Genomic DNA, 19710 nt, shown 5'->3' on the forward strand with positions numbered 1-19710 from the left:
TCTTTCTTTCTTTCTTTCTTTCTTTCTTTCTTTCTTTTGTGACAGTGCCCAGAGCCTTGCGTGAGTGCTGGCGTCACAGTAGCTGCGGTGATGCCAGTTACGTCATGGTGCCAGTGTCCCTCAGGGTCACGTGATGTTTGAAATGATCCTCTGTTGTGGTGTGTAAACTCTGTAAATTGTGTTCTATATCTTCATGATATTTAGCTCAAGACTAAATAGATGACCTTAAACACAGGGCACTGCCATGGCAAGTTAACATCAAAGTCAGTCTGTTCTCCTGAATTGTACCCATCACAGTGCCATCTGTTTGCGCTGAGCAGGAGTTCAGGAGACCCTCCAGCTGTATTGATGATCTGATCGCCTGTGGAGTGAAAGGCACCAGGACTACATTGGTGTACAGCTTGGGAGATGAAGACATGCTGTGGACCAAGCTGTAGCTGATTACTTTACGACCTGTGAACAGAAGGAGATGCTATGGGACTGGAAATTACAGCTTGAGACAGGAGATTGTTAGAACATTAGAAACTTTATTATTTAAAAAATGGACATAACTCAAACAAGATTAAAGAGTCTGAGCGAATTCATCCATCATATTGACAGCCAGCCAGTCAGGTGTATTTTACAATCACGTGTTGTGAAACTCCCATTGAATTTTATAATAAATAGGCCTCATTTCAGAAGAAGAAGAGAACAGAGTGACGTCAGCAGAGGGCACCAGCCATGTGCCACCGCTGTCATGTGATCGTCAGCCAAGCATCTCATGAACAACTTCGAGGGTAAGGAGAGGGAAATCCCACGATACCACAGCCTTGAAGCGAAACTTCAAAGATCTGCACTTTGAACGCTCGACACGGCATCGACACGTCAGTATTGACCAGCCCACCACTACATGTGACCCCCTGGAGTTGGGATATGGTTAATAAAAAGTGAAAGACTCCACGGTCTGTGAACATCGTTGGAAGAAATGACTGTCACCGCGGACAATGTAGACGTCTTAAACTAGAAGACAAATGTACAGTTTGTGTGTATAAAATCTGTGGAAGTGAAGTGAGTTTGAAAGAATTCACCCCAAGTGTCTGGAAACTTCTGACATCAACTGTTTACAACCCTGAATTAGGAGAAGATGGGATGGAAAAGGCAAATAAAAAAACAGAAAAGCAGAGATCCTGCATTTCAGGCCTGCAGCAGATTCTAAAAACAGTTGGGACGGGGGGACAAATTAGGGCCAGTAATAGGGTCAAATAATTAAATAATGATGGGATTTCAAACAGGTGATTGTAATCGTGATTTGTACCCACAAAAGGCTGAGTCTCTGAGGAGCAAAGATGGGCAGAGGATCTCCAGTTTGTCAACACACAAGTGAGAAAATGATTGAGATGTTTAAAAACAATGTTCATCAAAGAAAGAGTGGAAGGGATTTGCAAATCTCTCCCTCTGTGGTGTGTAATTTCATTAAATGGTTCAGCAATCAGAGGAATTTCAGTACGTAAAGTGCAGGGGCAGACCACCCGCGATCTCCGACACCTCAGACCACAGGCACTGCATCAAGGAGCGTCACTCATCAGTAGCTGACAGAACTTCATAGGATGACGAGGGATTACTTTGGCAAACCTTCATCAAGCACTACAATATGGAGTTCATCCACAAATACCACTTCAATCTTCACTGTACAATAAAGAAGCCTCATGTTCACCGTGTCCAGAAGTGGCGTCGACTTCTCTGGGCTCAGAGGGGTCTGAGATGGACCATCGCACAGTGGAAGTTTGTATTGTGGTCAGACAAATCAGGACTCCAGATCTTTATTAGAAGAAATGAACGCCGTGTGCTCTGGACCATCCAGACTGTTATCAGCAACAAGTCCAAAAGCCTGCAGGGCCTGTCATGGTATGGCGTTGTGTCAGCGCCCATTTATACTTCTGTGATGGCAGCATTAATGTAGAAAAGTACATTGAGATTTTAGAGCAACATGGCTGAGGAAGAAGAGGGCATGGCGACTGGACTGGCCTGTCTGCAGTCCTCACCTGTCCCCAGTAGAGAATGTGTGGAGAATTCTGAAACGAGAAATGTGACGATGACGACCCCGTACTGTGACACACCATAAGATGTGTTTGGAGGAAGAATGGGACACAACAGCAACAGAAATGTCTCATCGCTTGGTATCCTCAGTGCCAAAACGTCTTTGACGTGTCGTGAGAAGGAATGGCGGCTTTACAAAGTGGTGTATGCTTTACCGACCCCACTTGTTTGGAATGTGTTACAGGTCTGAAATGAAGGAATGGATGAACATTAAGAAAGGAAATGAAGTACGTAGAGAAAACATGAAATGTCTTGGGTCTGCAATGAAATACAATTCAAAGTACATTTAAGAATAACTGCTGTGGTGGATTGCCGGCTTCTTACTCCGGCCCTCACCCCCAGGCCACCAGGAGGAGCTCTCCGGACAGCGTGGATGTGCCACGAGTTCCAGCAGGGCCTCATGGACTATGTAGTTTCTACACACAGCCCTGCTGGATACCTTGGGGGCCACCAGGCGTTGCTGTAGGGGGGCTCGTGGGCTCTTATGTACCCTATAACTCGGGGGTACGTCATCATCATGTGACAGGAAGAAACGACGTGCTCCCGGGTTGAGGAAAAGGACTGTTTACCCTGACCCGGAAGGAATAAGGAACTGTGGACTGTTGGACAGGAACACCTCCGGGTCAGGGTGTATAAAAGGACTGTGGGAAAGCCCAGACACTGAGCTGAGCTGGGAGGTAGGAGGGCGAAGTGTCTGGGCGAGGAGGATTGGTATTTGTAAAAGAGTTTATTGAGTATATGAGTAGTGTGGTGTGGAGAGTGCTTTGTGCACGTTATTATTATAATAAAGAGTCTTGGACTTTTACCTGGTGTCTAGAGTGGTACCTGAGGGTTCAAGAGGTGGACAAAAGCCTCTACTGCTACACTGCGTTTTATATATATATATATATATTTTTTTTTTTTTTGCAATTTCCATACCTTCCCAACTGTTTTGTTCTGATTTGAGGTTGTACGTATTTAATCTAAGACCTGTGAATCCTTCATTTTCCTAATTAGTGAGACCATCATGTCAATACACCATACTGCACACTGGCGAATGACCACCGGACTGATGCTATGTTGATGTCAGTAAGACCAGAAGAAGCCTTTGTGAAGACCTCATTACATAACAGGATCTGAGTAAGAGAGACATTTCTGCAGTGCTTAACACTTTCTCTCCCTTTCCCTGAATTTCCAGAAGGTTCTCCAGCTGTGGAAAACATCCTGTGTGGTCCCAGTGCTGAAGAAAGGACATTCCAGTGACCCCGAGGACTTCAGACCAGTTGTTCTTACTTCATACATCATGAAGACCTTTGAGAGGCTGGTCCTAAAACAGCTGTGGCCTCTCATTTCAGCACATCTGGATGGTCTGCAGTGTGCCAATCAGACACATATCAGGGTGAAGGATGCTGTTGTCTGTCTGCTCCACAGTCCTACTCTCACTTGGACTAAGCCAGCACCACAGTCATGATCATGTTCTTGGATATCTCCATGGCCTTTATCACCATTCAGCCTTATCGACTATTGAAAAGGCTCAAGGCTATGCATCATGATGCCCCCCTCAGTCTCCTGGACTACGTGAACAACAGACAAGAGTTTGTGAGCTTCAAGGGCTGTGTGTCAGAACTGGTGGTTGTGATGATGCAGGTTCTACACCATGCTCCCATCTAGGCTTCTGGGGAGCTCTCGAACCAGACACCGTCGGTAATGTCACCGATGAGCCAGACAGTGAAGACATCAACAATGAAGCAAGGGGATGGTGCAAAAAGTGCAAAGTGCTTTTATTAAAAACCAAACCAAAAACAGTGTCCAAATAAAAAAGTGCAGTGTCTCCAATAGTTCTTAAATAAATAATCCATTAAAACAGGTGAACTGCAGAGGTTAAAATCCAATCAATACATCCTTTTAAAATGACGTTAAAATGATAATGGCTGGAAGCAGTCTTGTCTTAAAACACCGGTGCTTTCTTCTTTCTACTGCCGGCTTCTTCTCCCTTAAACTCCGTTCCTGTTATTTCCTTTTTTTCTGACCCCCATATCCGCCTTGCGCTTCTACTAAATATTACAAGGACGTGGATCAGGAGTGGAGAACAGCAACTACCGGCAATAATTATGGGTGCGCCCGGGAACTGCCCCAGCCACACTACCATGGCCCCTCTAAGCTGCAAGTGCGGCGATTATCTATTTAAGAAACTGGCCTTTATGATCTGAGCTGTGGACCCGCTAAACCACAGTGGTGTGTAATACTGAAGCACCTTATGGAAATGTTCTGCCTCTCTTCTTGTTCACCTTCTACACAACAGACTTCCAGTGCAATCCCAGCACTTGCCACCTGCAGAAATTCTCAGAAGACTCCTCCATCATTGGCTGCATTAATAATGGAGATGAGTCGAAGTACAGGAGGCTTGTGAAGGACTTTGACTTGTGGTGCAGGGAGAACCACCAGCTGATTGAATATCAGCAGGACAAAAGAGTTGATGGTGGACTTCTGGCAGGCCAAAGAGCCTCTGAGAGAACTCACTGTTCAGAGGGAGGATGTGCCCGTGGTGCAGAGCACAACTACCAGGAGGTCCATATGAGCAGCAAACTCGACTGGTCTGACCACACAGTGGTGCTGTACAAGAAGGGCCGGAGCAGACTGGACTTCCTGAGTGGACTCAGGTCTTCTGATGTGTGCAGCAAGGTGCTGGAAATCGTCTAAAAGTCAGGCGTAGCCAGTGTGTTGTCCTACGCTGTGGTCTCCTGGGGTATTCAAATGAAGCACAAGGCCTGAGGAAACCAATCAGAAAAGCTGCTCCATCACAGGGCAAACCCTGGACAGACTGGGCACTGTTGTGGAAAGAGGATGGGGGCAAAACTGGAGGTCATCAGCAAAAACCCCCTCCAGATGAGGCTCTCTGGTGGACACTTTAACCCACAGGCTCATTCCACCACAGTGTGCTAAGAAGTGCCTTGGGGGTCTTTGCTGCCCACTGCAATTCTTCATCCTGACATCCTAAACTAAATGTGATATTCTAAGTTCATTTTGCTATTTCTGCACAATTTACATTGATTGATTGATTGATTGATTGTATTATTTGTCTTGTGAGTCCACATCCTTGATTTTTTACGTTTCTGCTGCTGTATGCGTCCAAAGTTCCCCTTGGGATTCATAAAGTTTATCTAAATTAATTTAGGTTCCCTCTTTAAGATTTCTTGTATGAAGTCCCAGTCAATGTGCCCTCACTTTGAAGGGCAACTTTGGGTCAGAGAGGACCAAACTGTCAACTTTCTTGAGTCTCCAAATGAGTTCAGTCTTGTAAAAGTGAGAAGTTTAAATGAGACCATCAATCAGGAGCTTTTCACACATAACAATTCAACATGGCAAAGCAGGCCTGGCTGTTCAGTCACTTGTTAAGAGTCCTCATTTCTCTTGGTACACTCATGTCACTTTAATGATGCCAAGCCTTTAAGGATGATGTCCAGTGCTGTGTGGAGTTGAGTTTGTGCTCAGGGGTCAAGGGAAGACCCTTGTTGGTAGTGGACTGCACTCATTGTCTTTCTGACGTGTTCCTTCTTCAGGTCTTTGGTCTGACGTTGTCTTCCTCAGCTCCCTGTTAGGCTCTTTGCCTTGACTCTTTGTGCCACAGGAGTTTTGACACTGAAGCCCCCAACCAGTATAATGGCACAGAGCTAATAAAGCCCCCAGGGTGTCACAGAAGTTTGAGAATGTCCAACTCCAATACCTATAAGGAGGATACAGGCTGCTTTGATTGTGAATAAAACAGCAGATCAGCCAAAGATGATGGAGTCGGCTTTGTGTCTCCTTATGTTGAATGGATGGTGTTGTTGTGTCAGCCACTAATATCCAGAGATGATCTGCTGGACGGCAGTGTGAATAATGTCCACCTGCTTTATGAGTTTCAGTTAGAACTGTCATCTGGTAAGAAGAAATGTGGCTAATCAGATGTTTGCACATCGAGAAACTGCAGCAAAACTCAACAGCAAAAGAATCAGAGCAGGCATTGAGAAAAACCAAACTGCGTAACGCAGTCATAATGAAAATCACCAGCAGTCACCGACTAGAAGATATGCCTTAAATCTCGATGTCAAAACCGCAAACAAACTACAAATGGTATTTCTCTGAATTGATCATCAATCCTATGAGTCCCCACAGTGAAGATCTTTGAGGGTTGAATCATCATCCTCAGGCCATTGACTCAAAACTGTACAATATCATCACTGGTGGTGCAGTGGTAGTGCTGCTGCTTTGTAGTAAGGAGACTGTGGAAGATTGTGGGTTCACTTACCGGTTCCTCCCTGTGTGGATAGCGCTTTGAGTACTGAGAAAAGCACTATATAAATGTAATGAATTATTATTATTACAATAATTTAAAGGCGTAACGCCACAAACATCTACACTCAAAACGTTTAACCTAGACAAAGAGAGATTTGTCAGGAGCCGATAATCAGACAACATACTGTCTCTAAAATCTAGACGCTGAGCCATTAATGCGGTCAAAGTGAGAATAAGCCTGAATTTATACTCACACACTGAAGCTGATTAACAGTTGGATCTTCAATCTTGGATTCTGCCTCACGTGTGATGAAGGGTGTGAGGCCGAGCGTCGGTGATGTGGCACTTAATTCTAGGGAGGCAACAGTGCAACACGTCCTACCAACACAGTCAAGAAGGATAAAGATACAAAATGGCAAAAGGACACACTTACAATTTAGCCATAAAAGCAGTTTATTAATTGTCAATTCATTATGAACACCAAATGCTCATGTATTAATAATCTCTAATGTACAAGGTCTCCAAGAACTCAAAGTAAAGAAGGAGAAACAATATTTAAAGCAAACCAAAATATCAAGAACGTTCACATTGTAACAGGCCTGGCTCATCTTTGATTAACTCTGCTGGTTATCAGATGAAATGCAGAAAGCAAGTTGATGAAATTTCGGCTAACAGGAGAACCGCAGAACAATCCCACCACTCAGGTGAGTCCTTCTGAATGAAGACAGACCAAGGAGGGCAGCTGGCTTTGTTCACGTCTTACAAGTCTGTCCTTCTCAGAGTGCCATCCACTTTGTGCTCCAGTCCCAAACTCCAAATGTGCTATGGGGTGCAGTGGGGTTGCCGATCTGGAAGTGGCACTCTATACAGGGCTGATGAATGGTGACATAAAAATCAACAAAAGTGATTGATCACAAATGCCACATTACATGTTTGTGTGATCTTTGTGATGACATTACAGTTTCAGAACATGAAACAATATTTAAAGCAAACCAAAATATCAAGAACGTTCACATTGTAACAGGCCTGGCTCATCTTTGATTAACTCTGCTGGTTATCAGATGAAATGCAGAAAGCAAGCTGATGAAATGTCGGCTAACAGGAGCACCACAGAACAATCCCACCATTCATCCTTCAAATGTAAACTTAAAACGCATCTGTTTAAAATGGCTTTTTCTTTTTCCTCCTGATTATAATGGTTTTGTTTGGTTTTAATTTCTAGATTTTCTGATGTTTTAAGTTTTTTATAATTGTGTCTTTTATTTAATTATTTATCTATTTATTTACTTATTGTTGTTCAGTGTCCTTGAGTTCCCTGAAAGGCGCCTTGTATAAATAAAATTAATTATTATTATTATTATTATTACAAGTCTGTCCTTCTCAGAGTGCCATCCACTTTGTGCTCCAGTCCCAAACTCCAAATGTGCTACGGGGTGCAGTGGGGTTGCCGATCTGGAAGTGGCACTCTATACAGGGCTGATGAATGGTGCCATAAAAATCAACAAAAGTGACTGATCACAAATGTCACATTACGGGTTTGTATGATCTTTGTGATGACATTACAGTTTCAGAACATGCTAACTGATAAATAACAGACTTATTCAGTGCATGGTCACAGATTTGAAAACAAAAACACATGAACTCTGAAGTCTGCATGTCATGGCTGTCCTCAACAGTCCACTCAGGAGTGACTGACAGGTCTTTCCACCCATCAGCTTTCTTCTTTTCTTTTCAGTCAGTACCTCCCTTTTCTGTGCTGTCCTTTCTGATTTTGTCCATGTCACCTCTGCCACTGAGCGTATTTCATCGATGTCACCTCTTCATTTTGTGGTTTCTACTTTTTATATTTTTCTGCCTTCTTGCATTTCATGGTCAATGTACCCTTTTTAGAGAAGTCCTTGTAAGAGTCAAGCTATACTTCACACACCACCCCAGGATATACAGACATGTAGCAAAGTGACATCCATTATATTTTTAGGTTAATCTACAAATGAACAGCTGGGTCAGCAGAGATCCCTTCGTGTTTTTTGCTTTGTCTTCCCTTTTTCTCTTATGTGTCAGACAATAAAATCAGTGGACTTGATTTGATTTCTCCATTTTTTTATTATTACATTGAACTTTTTCAGTTGTGTTCTGTGGTTGAAGTTGTTATCACCACACAGTTCTGTTGCTCCCTCATTCTGTGGTCTGCTGTTTGTATTGTTCAGCATCTTATGTCACAGCACTGGTGCAGAGATGATCAGTCCCTGTATGGCTGACGTCCTGGCAGTACAGTTTCTGAGTCCTTCATGAAATCTTATGTGTTGCTGATGACGGCTGATACAGGAGGACCACTTTCAACATTCACAACAGCTAAGAGGCTTACCACAAGTAGGCCAGTTATTTATGACTATGTCTGAAAAGCGTTAAACACAATTAGGACAACAATGTGGTATTTTCTTTCACATAAAACTTGTTGAAGATTCTTGCTGTTTGTGAAATATGTGCTGTATTCCAGTGTTAATTCATAGGTGGCTCTGAGATTACCTTACATCTACGATCTGTTTGCCACTTTCAGTGTTTTCTCCACTATTCTTGTGTTCTTATTAACTACTTTAAACTGGAGTCCTTTACTCACTCAGATTTTTCTTTTTTTTGGTTGAGGAGCCAATGGAAAGATCATTTGTCATTTGTGGGACAGGCTTTACTCCAAAATGACTGTGTGTGTCTCTGAAAACTTTTTCTGGAAGAGTACCCTTTACCACATTCAGAACAGGTGTACTGCTTCTCTCCACTGTGGATCCTTCTGTGGCACCTAAGTGCGCTTTGATGTGAGAATTGTTTGCCACATTCTGGACAGCAATAAGGTTTCTCTCCGGAGTGAATTCTTATGTGGACTTTAAGAGTCATGCTATCTGAGAAAACCTTGCCACCATCAGAAAAGCTTTGTTTTTTTACCAGAATTAATTATTTTATGTTTGTGAAGAGAACTGTTATTTGAGAATCGCATTCCATATTCAGTACAAATGTAAGGCTTCTCTCCAGTATGAGTTCTCCTATGACAATAAAGAGAACTGAGGTGTGAGAATTGTTTGCCACACTCCAAGCAACTGTGAGGTTTCTCTCCGGTGTGACATCTGAAGTGACCTTTTATGGTGCTTTGTTTTAAGTATGGCTTATCACATTCAGGACAACAATAAGGTTTATCTCCAGTATGAGTTTTGCTGTGGCACTGAAGTAACCATAAATCTAACAATCATTTCCCACATTCAGAACAGCAAGAAGATTTTTCTCCAGTATGGATTTTGACATGACTATGAAAACTCTCTTTTTTTGCATAATATTTGCCACATGTAGAACACACATACTGCATTTTCTGTTCAGGGTGAGTTTGTGTGTGTACTCGAAAACAATTAATGTTGAAAAACCTTTTTTCACATCGAGTACAGCAATATGGATTATCTCCAGTGTTAATTTGTGTGTGCCTTTGAAAACTGCGTTTGTCATAATATTCTTTGCCACATTCTAGACAGCAATAAGGTTTTTCTCCTCTGTGGATTTTGCTGTGGCCCTGAAGATGGCCTCTCCTTGAGAAGAACTTACCACATTCTGGACAGCAGTGAGGTTTTTCTCCTGTGTGGGTTCTTCTGTGCCTCTGAAGATGGCTACTTGTTGAGAACGATTTACCACATTCAGGACAACAATAAGGTTTTTCTCCTGTATGGGTTCTTCTGTGACTCTGAAGATGGCTTCTCCTTAAAAAGGACTTACCACATTCATGACAACAATATGTTTTTTCTCCTGTGTGAATCTTCATATGTGTATAAAGACTACTTTTACGAGTGAATTGTTTGCCACATTCCAAACATTTTTTTTCAGTATGAATTTGGATTTCTTTCTCCACTTGCTGTTGATCAGTTTTGATGGCTTCTGTCTGTGTTACTCCAGTAGCAGGGAGAGAACTAAACTGCAAAAAGGCTGCTGTCTGATTTTCTGATCCTTTTACCGATTTCTTCATAACTTTATCTGTGTATTGAGGAGAGGGCTGACCAAATGAAGGTGAAGAGAAACTGTCATTCTTCTGTAAATCTGAAATAACAAAAATTTTAACTATTATTGTAATTACTATTTTCCTAACATGTTTATCCAAGGTGACTTCCAACATGAGACACAATTGGTTACATTTCTCTTTTACTTCCAACTGGAGTACAGGCTGGTCACGTGACTTGCTTGAGGTCACATGGTGTCAATAGTTGAATTTGAACCTGCAACTTCAGGGTTTGATGTCCAAATTCCTAAGCACTACCCACCTTTTAAAATAAATGAAACAGTACAAGTAAAGTGGTGGCACACTGGTTGGAGTTATTTCATCACACTGAGGTGCCATTTATGGTCTGGCCACTCCATGTGTGGTCTTTACATGTTCTGCTGCTATCCGTTTAATTTCTCCACCTTTCTTTCACATGTGAAAGACAGGCCTGATCTGATCAATCGAACACAAATCAAAATCAGACAATTTTCATTCCAAATGACTTGACTGAGGATCAGCAAATTAGCTGATCTTAACATTTGATCTTGAATGATAAAGGGTAATGTTTGAACTTTGTCTTGCATACTAAAATACAGAAACACGTCTTCACCGGTCTAACAGTTTAATTGCCTTCCTACAAGAGATAACAAATTTGCGGTTTGTAATATTTGTGTAAAAAGAAGTCAGTGATGGAGGATTCGCTGCTAACACTTTCAACAATACAAACCTTATTCACCATCTGAAAAGTCAACACAAAAGGGACTGGTGTGAAGAACAAGAACTTCAAAGGCTGAGGCGACCATCAAGCTTAGTCTAGCTCAGTCACCTACTCTCACTCGGCCTCCAATAATGGCAGCACTTAGAAAACTCAACCTTATAATACAGAGAGCAAGAAACCCAATGACTTACTGGGACAGCAAAAACAGTGGAATGTGTAAGCCTGGACAACCAGCAGCTTTCAGGTCTGGAAGATGTCACCTTCTACATCATTTAGATCTACGATTTCATCTGCCAGTGAGTGTTTGTTGATTGATTTATTTGTATAATTAATTAACCAGGTATTAGATTTTGTGACTAAATTCCCTTTTATTAGCCTTTCAGTGAATGTGCAGGTAGATGGGAGGAAAGAGATGCAGAGTTTTACTGAGCTGGTACATAAATATAAATCATTATCAAGTGGACGTAGCAATAGTTATTAAATGTAATCGGCCCTCTTACTGGCTTATTGGGTAGAACGGTGTGAGCCTAGTTTTTATACCTAATAAAATAATACTAATTACACATAATAACCATTATGTGAATATTCACTATACAGTTTTGAATTTTGTTACATATATTATCATATCATTTTCCCCAAATTAAACAATGGTACAAGGACACGTATTTCACAGATGATTGCAAATCTCAAACACATAAACTGCTCAGTGCCGGTGTCTCGACCACACAGACGCACTCGGAGTGACAGACGACAGCCGAGAGATCCAAAGAAACTCCTCACCAACAGAACTGCAGAATGCATGAAGAAATTGTCAATAAAGATAAAAACGATATTTGAGTCAGCAGCATCAGAGGTGAATCTTTATCTCTGTGAACCTTAAACCACAAGAGATGCTGGGCCACTGGCTTTCTGGAGGACCAATAAAAGTCGTTGTCCTACCTGTGCCCTCCTTATATGAGTGGGGACAGCGAGGGTCTGTTCAGTACGGCAGCACACGTCGTGGATGACAGGAGGACCAGACTGTCTTCAGAACATGCAGAGATGTTTATATTCTTAAATTAGAACCTGAAGCGTTTACCAAGACTGTCTCGTTTTCTTCTTGTCATAGTAGACGGATACAAATATCTAACTGAACATTTCATTTGATCAGAAATGTGTAGAATGATTAAAACATGCCTTTTGTTTTGATCAGATTTTTTTTTTGTTGCTTTATGTGTGCATTTTGGGTAAATGTTCTTTGTGTATGCTGTATGCAGTAGCACTTTGTAATGGATTGTGAAGTTTATGCATGAAAAAAATTACATGTATTATTAAAAATAAAGAAAAACAGTATTATTATTCTATCAGAAGATGTTAATGGAATGGGTGATCAATATCAGCTCTAAAGACTCCGATCAGAGCCTTCCAACACAATAATGTGTTTGAATTTGGGTTTTCTCTTCTTAATTGTAATGTATGTGATGCTATTTACATCCTCTAGAACCTAATCTGGCCTACAAATAAACATACAAATATATCCGCTTGTGTTAGGGGGGCACAGTGTTTAGCACAGCTGCTTTATTGTTCAGGTGCCTTAGGGTCAAATCCTGCCCACAGTTGTTCTACACAGGGGCTCTGAATGGTGTGTCTGGTTTTTCTGGTTCTTCCCCTCATCCCCAAACACATGCAAGTGAAGTGGAGTGGTGACTCCAAAATGACCTGATGTGACTGTGGGAGACAGAAGGGCAAAAGATCATCTGCAAGTGAAGATTTCACACCACTGCCAACTTGTTCAGGCCATGCTGCCCCATCAAGTTCAGGCTGAGAGCAGAATATAAGATGCTGAAAGAAGACCCTGAGACCCCCTAAATGTCATCATGGCTCGTACAGGTAGCTCTTGTCATTGTTAACGTCAAACCCTCATAGACCCCGTGATCATCAAAGGTGACTGTGTGCAGATGGTGCAGACCTATAAATATCTGGGAGTGCAGCTGGATGATAAATTAGACTGGACTGCCAATACTGATGCGCTGTGCAAGAAAGGACTAAGCTGGCTATACTTCCTTAGAAGGCTGGCGTCCTTCAACATCTGCAATAAGATGCTGCAGATGTTCTATCAGACAGTTGTGGCGAGCGCCCTCTTCTACGCAGTGGTGTGCTGGGGAGGCAGCATTAAGAGGAAAGACGCCTCACGTCTGGACAAACTGGTGAGGAAGGCAGGCTCTATTGTTGGCATGGAGCTGGACAGTTTAACATCTGTGGCAGAGCGAAGGGCGCTCAGCAGGCTCCTATCAATTATGGAGAATCCACTGCATCCACTAAATAGTATCATCTCCAGACAGAAGAGAAGCTTCAGCGACAGATTGCTGTCACTGTCCTGCTCCACTGACAGACTGAGGAGATCGTTCCTCCCCCAAACTATGCGAGTCATCAATTCCACCCGGGAGGGTAAACGTTAACATTTAACATTATACATAGTTATTGTCTGTTTTTCACCTGCATTATTATCATTTTTTAATTTAATATTATTTATTGTGTCAGTATGCTGCTGCTGGAGAATGTGAATTTCCCATTGGGATTAATAAAGTATCTATCTATCTATCTATCTAAAGTGCACGAGATTACCATTAGAAAGATGAGGCACATATTAGGTGGGCACTGGCTTGAGCAAATTCACTCTTATTTTGTGCACAGGGCTGAGGATTTTATTCTTATTTCTCTTTCTTTCTTTTTGGGGACATTTCTGGCTTAACTGCTGCACAATTTAATAAATATACATGTCTTTAACAAAATATGAATTTTGATATTCTCATTGAACATAAAGCACTGTTGGCCTAACATACGTCACAGCTTCAGTCAAAGCTTCATGATGTTCAAGTCATCCGTTCAACACTTTAGATTTTTCCTTATTCACCCAAGTTTTTGTAATTTATCATTTATTAGGTAACCTATTGTTTGTTATCGTGCACCCAAGCAGGTGGTCTTTACCCAAATTCAATTAACTGTGTTTTTCACTCTCATTTCAATCTTCTAAAAACATCAAAGCACCCACCGTTAGAATTTATAACTGCTCTCTTTCTTTTATATTTAATCACATTACTCACTTATTCCAACACTCCCAGGTGACTCTTCTCCTTCTCTCCCATTTCCCTCAGTGATTTTCTCTTCAGACTCTGATAACTCTGATTTCAGCTCTGCAGAATTCTCCTGTGTAGCCAGTTGTCCCGTATTAGTGGACCAGGGCTGTAAACTGGATGGAGATTCTTCACAGGCCTCTTGCTTGAAAATATCCTCAGTTTCATACTTTTGAAGTTCAAGACCAACGGACAAATCATTCAAATCCTCAGTTTTAATGGCAGCAGTCACCTCCTTGCAATCCTCCTCCTCTTTAAAAACTGAAATTCTTTCTTCGTGATCCTCCAGCTTCACACGCACATCCTCTGGTGTGAGCCACTCACAGTCCTCTTCTTTAATGTCCACCGTTCTTTCATCCACGCCATCTTCTTTGGCAGAGGCCATGCTCTGTGGGAAACTCTTCTCTCTCTTTAAGTGTCTGCCCTTCTCCTCTCAGAGTAACTTCTTACATGGACAACCCTGGGCTGGAGGCCATTAGACACCTCAGTGTATGGACAAGTGAAATCGGAAAGCCCTGTGAAAATAAAAATGTAGAATTAACTTCATAAAGTCGGTGAAAATAATGAGCACACTTCAAAGTCACAGTGTCCTCCATAAGGTTTGGGTCAAAGACACATTTTTCTTGATTTTCTCCTCTGCCTCACAGTTTAAAATTACAAATCAAACAATTCAGATGTGATCAAAGTGCACTGCAGACCTTCATTAAAGGGGATTTGCATACATGTAGATATGACAACACTTTATCTTCACGGCACCATCATGTTTGGACACAGCAATGGCAGGTCTATTAAAGCCATTATATTTACGGCTTTATTGGATATCCTCGCTGGACTTGAACTGCGCATTGGGAGCTTCATTCTGTTCAGTTGTTATATTCTATATCTTATATATGTGCTCCTATTTGTGGAATTACGGTACTTCATCCCGACTGGGTGTAGGACGTTCAGGGTTTGAGGACAGTGGGTTTGTAGGAGGTTACTCATGACGGTTGTGTTTTATGGGAGCGAAGAATAAGAAGTGTGTGGCTAACATCAAAGGTGTTGTGTTGTTATTTAAGTTTAACATTCGTAGTCGAGGATGGCTGCTAATTATAGAATCCTGCCTGCATTTGACAAGAGAAAGGCATACGAGAGCTGAAATAATGAAGATTTTTAAAAACATCTTTAAAAAGGGCAGGGACACTTTTAGATAATGAAAATGACAAAGCAGTGATGTTTAGTCAGCCAGTGACTCTTGAATTAACCAGCTCTGCTCATTACTGTGTGAACATCTCAGATAAAGAAATAAAAACGATGAGCATTGTGAACGTGAGATTCTAAGAGTCTCAGAAGACAGGAATACAGGAGAGAAGTAAAAGGTTTTGTTAAACCTTCACCTGCAATGTGGACCTCATTCACTGGACCGATTACACAAACTGCTTCACTGCTCAGGTAACAAAGAGGCAGAGTGGGCTTCATTACTTAAATAAATTGTTGAGAATTGTGAGAGTCGCCTGAAATACGGCAAACCCAAACTCAGAGCAGCTGTTGGTTTGTCGCTAGCCTATGAATACAATGAAACTGCGGCTACAGACTGACATGAACGTCCAACAGGAGTACGGGGTCTTCACATCATTGACACATTCACACGTTTCAGTGCATGAAGTGTTGTAAAGACAAAGAGACCATCAAAAATTGTGACACAATTCATTCATTCGTTCTCAGATAAGAGTACATGGAGCTCCTCAGAAACTACTTAGTGATAATGGTGGGGAATCAGAGAGATGGCAGAGAATTTTAACATTAAAACAAAGACCACCGCTGCATACGGTACCTGGGGTAATGGACTACCTGAGAGACAATCAGACACTCAGAAATTATACAGAAAGTGATAAAGAATACTGGATGTGACTGGTTAGTGCCAGATTAGCGCCACGGGGCACTAATGGTAAAGAATACCATGCACAATATTTATAAGTACAGCTCATATCAGCTGGTGTTTGGCTGAAATCCAAATCTTCCTTGTGTTCTCGTGGACAGACCACCCGCCCTAGAAGGCACCACTAGGAGTGTGTCAGTGGAGCACATATTCCAGCGCTGCACACTCCAAGAAGAGCATTTACTGAAGCCAAGCATTCAAACGAATACGGAGAGCACTCCAGAGACAGGTGAATTCTGAAAATGATAAATCCGAGACAAAGTGGAAAACAAAAGAGAGGACTGTGCAGAATGGAAGGGACCTGCAGATGTCATTGGACAGGATGGAGTTGTGAAATGTGTCAGATGTAGTGTTAGATTCCAAGAGCACCTCCACATCAGATAATGAAGACACTGAAGATGAGAAGGAGACTCTAAACTCTTCAGTCCCAGTAGAAGATGTCGATGCTGAAGTTGAGCAAACTCACAGGTAAGACAGAGTCATTGTGTTTGTCTAAAAAAGGGGCAAACTGTGAGATATGTGGACGGAGATGGTGGCATACAGATAAAGTATTAGATTGGGCTGGCAAACCAGAACTTGGTATAATTTAGAGTTTACTGATCCTGACAGCATTGCTGACACAGAAGGCTCTGCTGACACATCAAGTGTGGATAATCTGCAAGTTGAACCAGAAACTAATGAACTGCAACTATGGGGCTTGTGTGTGGAATTCATGGAGATATCAATGGAGTCAGCAAACCAGGAAGAGATAAGCAGCTGAGAAAGAAATGGAGCATCTGAGGAGGTGGAAAACCACAAGATGGATTTGCCCTTTAAAAAGAGACTTCAGCAGGAATCGTACCTAAAGACCTCCTACTGGCACGAGGGTCAAGATAGGAGTGGGCTCAACAGGGATTCACCAACATGGGCATCAGAATCTGCTCACCAAGTTCTCTGTCTAAAGTGGCAGTGCCACCTCAATGAGGACAGACAGTTGAGCTTCAGCCCATAATAATCGAGTCGCGGCTCTGCAGCTTTCACATTTTGTATTTTGATGGCTTCATGTGGTCAGACACTAACAGCCCGATTGGCTCGAGTCCTGTTCTTCATTTAACACGGCCATCTCTCGTAAGCTAAAGTATCAAAGTGTACAGAAATACTGAAAGTAGTTGGAAAGGATAAAAAATATTTAATAAAAAAATACCATTTCAAACATTGCAAAAAACAAATTAAAAATAAAATGCAATGCCCGCTGTAGATTTTACTGTATCCCTCCAAATATTTTCTAATAGGACTCAGTATGAGACAAACTGATGGAAATGAAACCGAAGTTACATCGTGCGACGCCACTTTAATAAAGTTTGCTGATGACGGCTTTATAGGAAAAAAGAAAAACACAAAGAAAATGCAGAGCTCGAGAAAAATCAGAAATGAACGACGGGTACGTACGGGAGCGAGCGGTTGAACAAGCGCGTGCCCGGCGGACAGCACAGTTCGGAGCATGCGCGAAATCAAAAGGCGAAGCGGCGATAAAAACTGCACGAGCGCGAAGATCGCAAAAGCAATCCCGAGTTAACGCGCCTCCGCCAAGTAAGATGTACCATTACATTTCAGGGGACAACGACTGGAAAATAAAATAACGTAGCACCAGCTAAAAGTGCGCGACCCCCGTCATGCACAATAAACTCCTGAAGGTGCGATTTGCTGTGCCGCCGCCTCCTCCTCCACGTAGAGCTCAATTCCCAACACTTAAAGAAGAACCACGCGGCGTCAGGCACCTCCTCAAAGTTAAAGCCTCTCAGCAAGTCGCGATCTTCCTCACTGCTGGCATTCCCACCCGTACGCGATCCCCACGTTCGACTTTGTCTCACCATCCACACATTTTCTTGATCTTATGGCCGTGATGAAGTCTTAGAACGAGGGTCTCATAAATGCAAACTAGTGATGTGCTGCTGGATACTGACGTGCCGAGCTTTCGAAGCGTTTAAATGCACCCGTCACGTGATTTTAAGGCACGCTTGCGTCATGACGTCATTGATATATGCACCTTAGACATAGCATTACCAGCAGCATCGTTCGTCAACGTCGCCGCCATATTGCGAGTGGCACTGCCGTGGAGTGATGTTATAGATAAAGATGCCTCACGCATGTGCTGCTTGGGATTGTACAAACCGCTGTCCGCTCCAAACCAGATCCCAGGGGGATTACATTTCATACGTAAGGCTGAACAATTGTTTTGGTTATATTTGGCCATTAGAAAATTCTGTTTTATAATCTTAACTTTAGCTACGCCAGGCTAAGCTAGCAAAGCTATGCATTTATGTGCTCAAGTGAGCCTCCAAACAACGTTTTGGCTAAACGTATTCGGTCACTAACTATGTAGATTGTAGTTAGCTGTTAACATTTCTCAAACTTTGAAGGTTTCCCAAAGAATTCCACCTCAGGAAGCAGTGGGAGGTCAGGTAGCCCTTTTACTGGATTTTGAGAAAGCTGTGCTGTGATGTGTGCCGTGCTGGTTTGGTAACAGATGCTGTACCAACATCATATGATTAACTACCACTCGCTCACATTAAAAAACAAAGGAGGTTTGATGATTCTTTCTGAAGTTCCAGTCAAGGTGGTCAAAGTAGCTGAGAGTGTTATCTGACAGTCGACATGAGGACAAGCTGTCAGTGGATCTTTGATCAGTCAGTGTGTTCAGGCTGAGATTGGTTCAGATGATGTGTTTCTTCTCAAGGAGCACATTGAGTAAACACAGTTTGAAATTGACAACCATCATTTTATGTTCATGTCTTTAGTTGTGTCTGTCTTCCACAAACTAAGGCTGCACGATATTGCCAGACTGAATACTCTCAAATTACAGAGTGGCAACACATGGAAAAAGCTATAAGACAGTTCTGTGTCATGGATTTGAGATCATATCCTGTATATATTTAAGTAACCACATTGTGTGTGTGTGAAAGAGAGAGATTGAGAGAGGAATGAGTGAAATGTTTTCAGAGATTATTAAGCCAATTTATATACAATAAAATTGTTTCTTTTTGTCATTGAGTGGATCATTTCACTGTTAAAAGAAAGACGAGAGTGCCTGTTGCAGTCTTACTATTTTGACTTTCACACATTGGTCATGTTTGCGTCTTAATAATAATAATACTAATACTAATAATAATAATAATACATTTTATTTAATAGGTGCCTTTCATAGCACTTAAGGTCACATTACAATAAAATTAAACAACATTAGTAAAATTAAAACAAAAGAATGATAAATCAAAAAGCAATAATTAGCAAACAAACAAAGATAACAGGCAATGACAATGCAAAATTCACAATTGGTTTGCCAGTTTGAAAAGATAAGTTTTGAGGGAAGTTTTAAAATGTGTTATTGAATCGAGCTGACGAATATGAGAGGGAAGAGAATTCGCGAGTTGAGGAGCACAATGAGAGACGCTCGAGCTCACATAGAACAGAGTCTGATGTGCGGTACAGAAAGTCGAGCTGCAGATGAGGATCTGAGTGAGTGAGAGGAGTGTCAGTCTGTAGGAGATCAGTGAGGTTGTGCAGAGCTTAAAATGTTAAGAGCGATATTTAGTATTGTAATCGGTAGTGAACAGGGAGCCAGTGAAGTTGAGAGAGAATCGGT

The 19710-nt window shown here is 41.9% G+C and overlaps 4 protein-coding genes across 6 annotated transcripts in view; 1 reads left to right on the forward strand and 3 right to left on the reverse strand.

The window, feature by feature from the left end:
* The window catches only part of LOC114652431 (gastrula zinc finger protein XlCGF57.1-like), a 596652-nt gene that overhangs the window by 188293 nt on the left and 388649 nt on the right, over positions 1 to 19710 (reverse strand). The window contains exon 3 of one of the 3 annotated variants that reach the window (XM_051927956.1): positions 8073 to 8504. The exons of 1 other annotated variant lie outside the window; for it this stretch is intronic. The gene's annotated coding sequence lies outside the window, so the exon portion shown is untranslated. The remainder of the gene's footprint in view (positions 1 to 8072; positions 8505 to 19710) is intronic. One more of the 3 variants, XM_051927953.1, reaches the window with a different exon arrangement.
* The window catches only part of LOC114652542 (tripartite motif-containing protein 16-like), a 225766-nt gene that overhangs the window by 72514 nt on the left and 133542 nt on the right, over positions 1 to 19710 (reverse strand). Inside the window, exon 3 of the mRNA XM_051927834.1 lies at positions 14141 to 14402. Coding sequence (XP_051783794.1) covers positions 14141 to 14402 — 262 coding nt within the window. The remainder of the gene's footprint in view (positions 1 to 14140; positions 14403 to 19710) is intronic.
* Positions 1 to 19710, forward strand: part of LOC114652436 (tripartite motif-containing protein 16-like) — a 274064-nt gene that overhangs the window by 18992 nt on the left and 235362 nt on the right. The window lies entirely within an intron of this gene.
* LOC114652506 (zinc finger protein 568-like) overlaps positions 8511 to 19710 on the reverse strand; it is a 186687-nt gene continuing 175487 nt past the window's right edge. Inside the window, exon 4 of the transcript XR_007934996.1 lies at positions 8511 to 8663. The gene's annotated coding sequence lies outside the window, so the exon portion shown is untranslated. The remainder of the gene's footprint in view (positions 8664 to 19710) is intronic.

The sequence above is a fragment of the Erpetoichthys calabaricus genome, chromosome 5, assembly GCF_900747795.2.
Source record: "Erpetoichthys calabaricus chromosome 5, fErpCal1.3, whole genome shotgun sequence".
In the NCBI taxonomy this organism is placed as follows: Eukaryota; Metazoa; Chordata; class Cladistia; order Polypteriformes; family Polypteridae; genus Erpetoichthys; species Erpetoichthys calabaricus.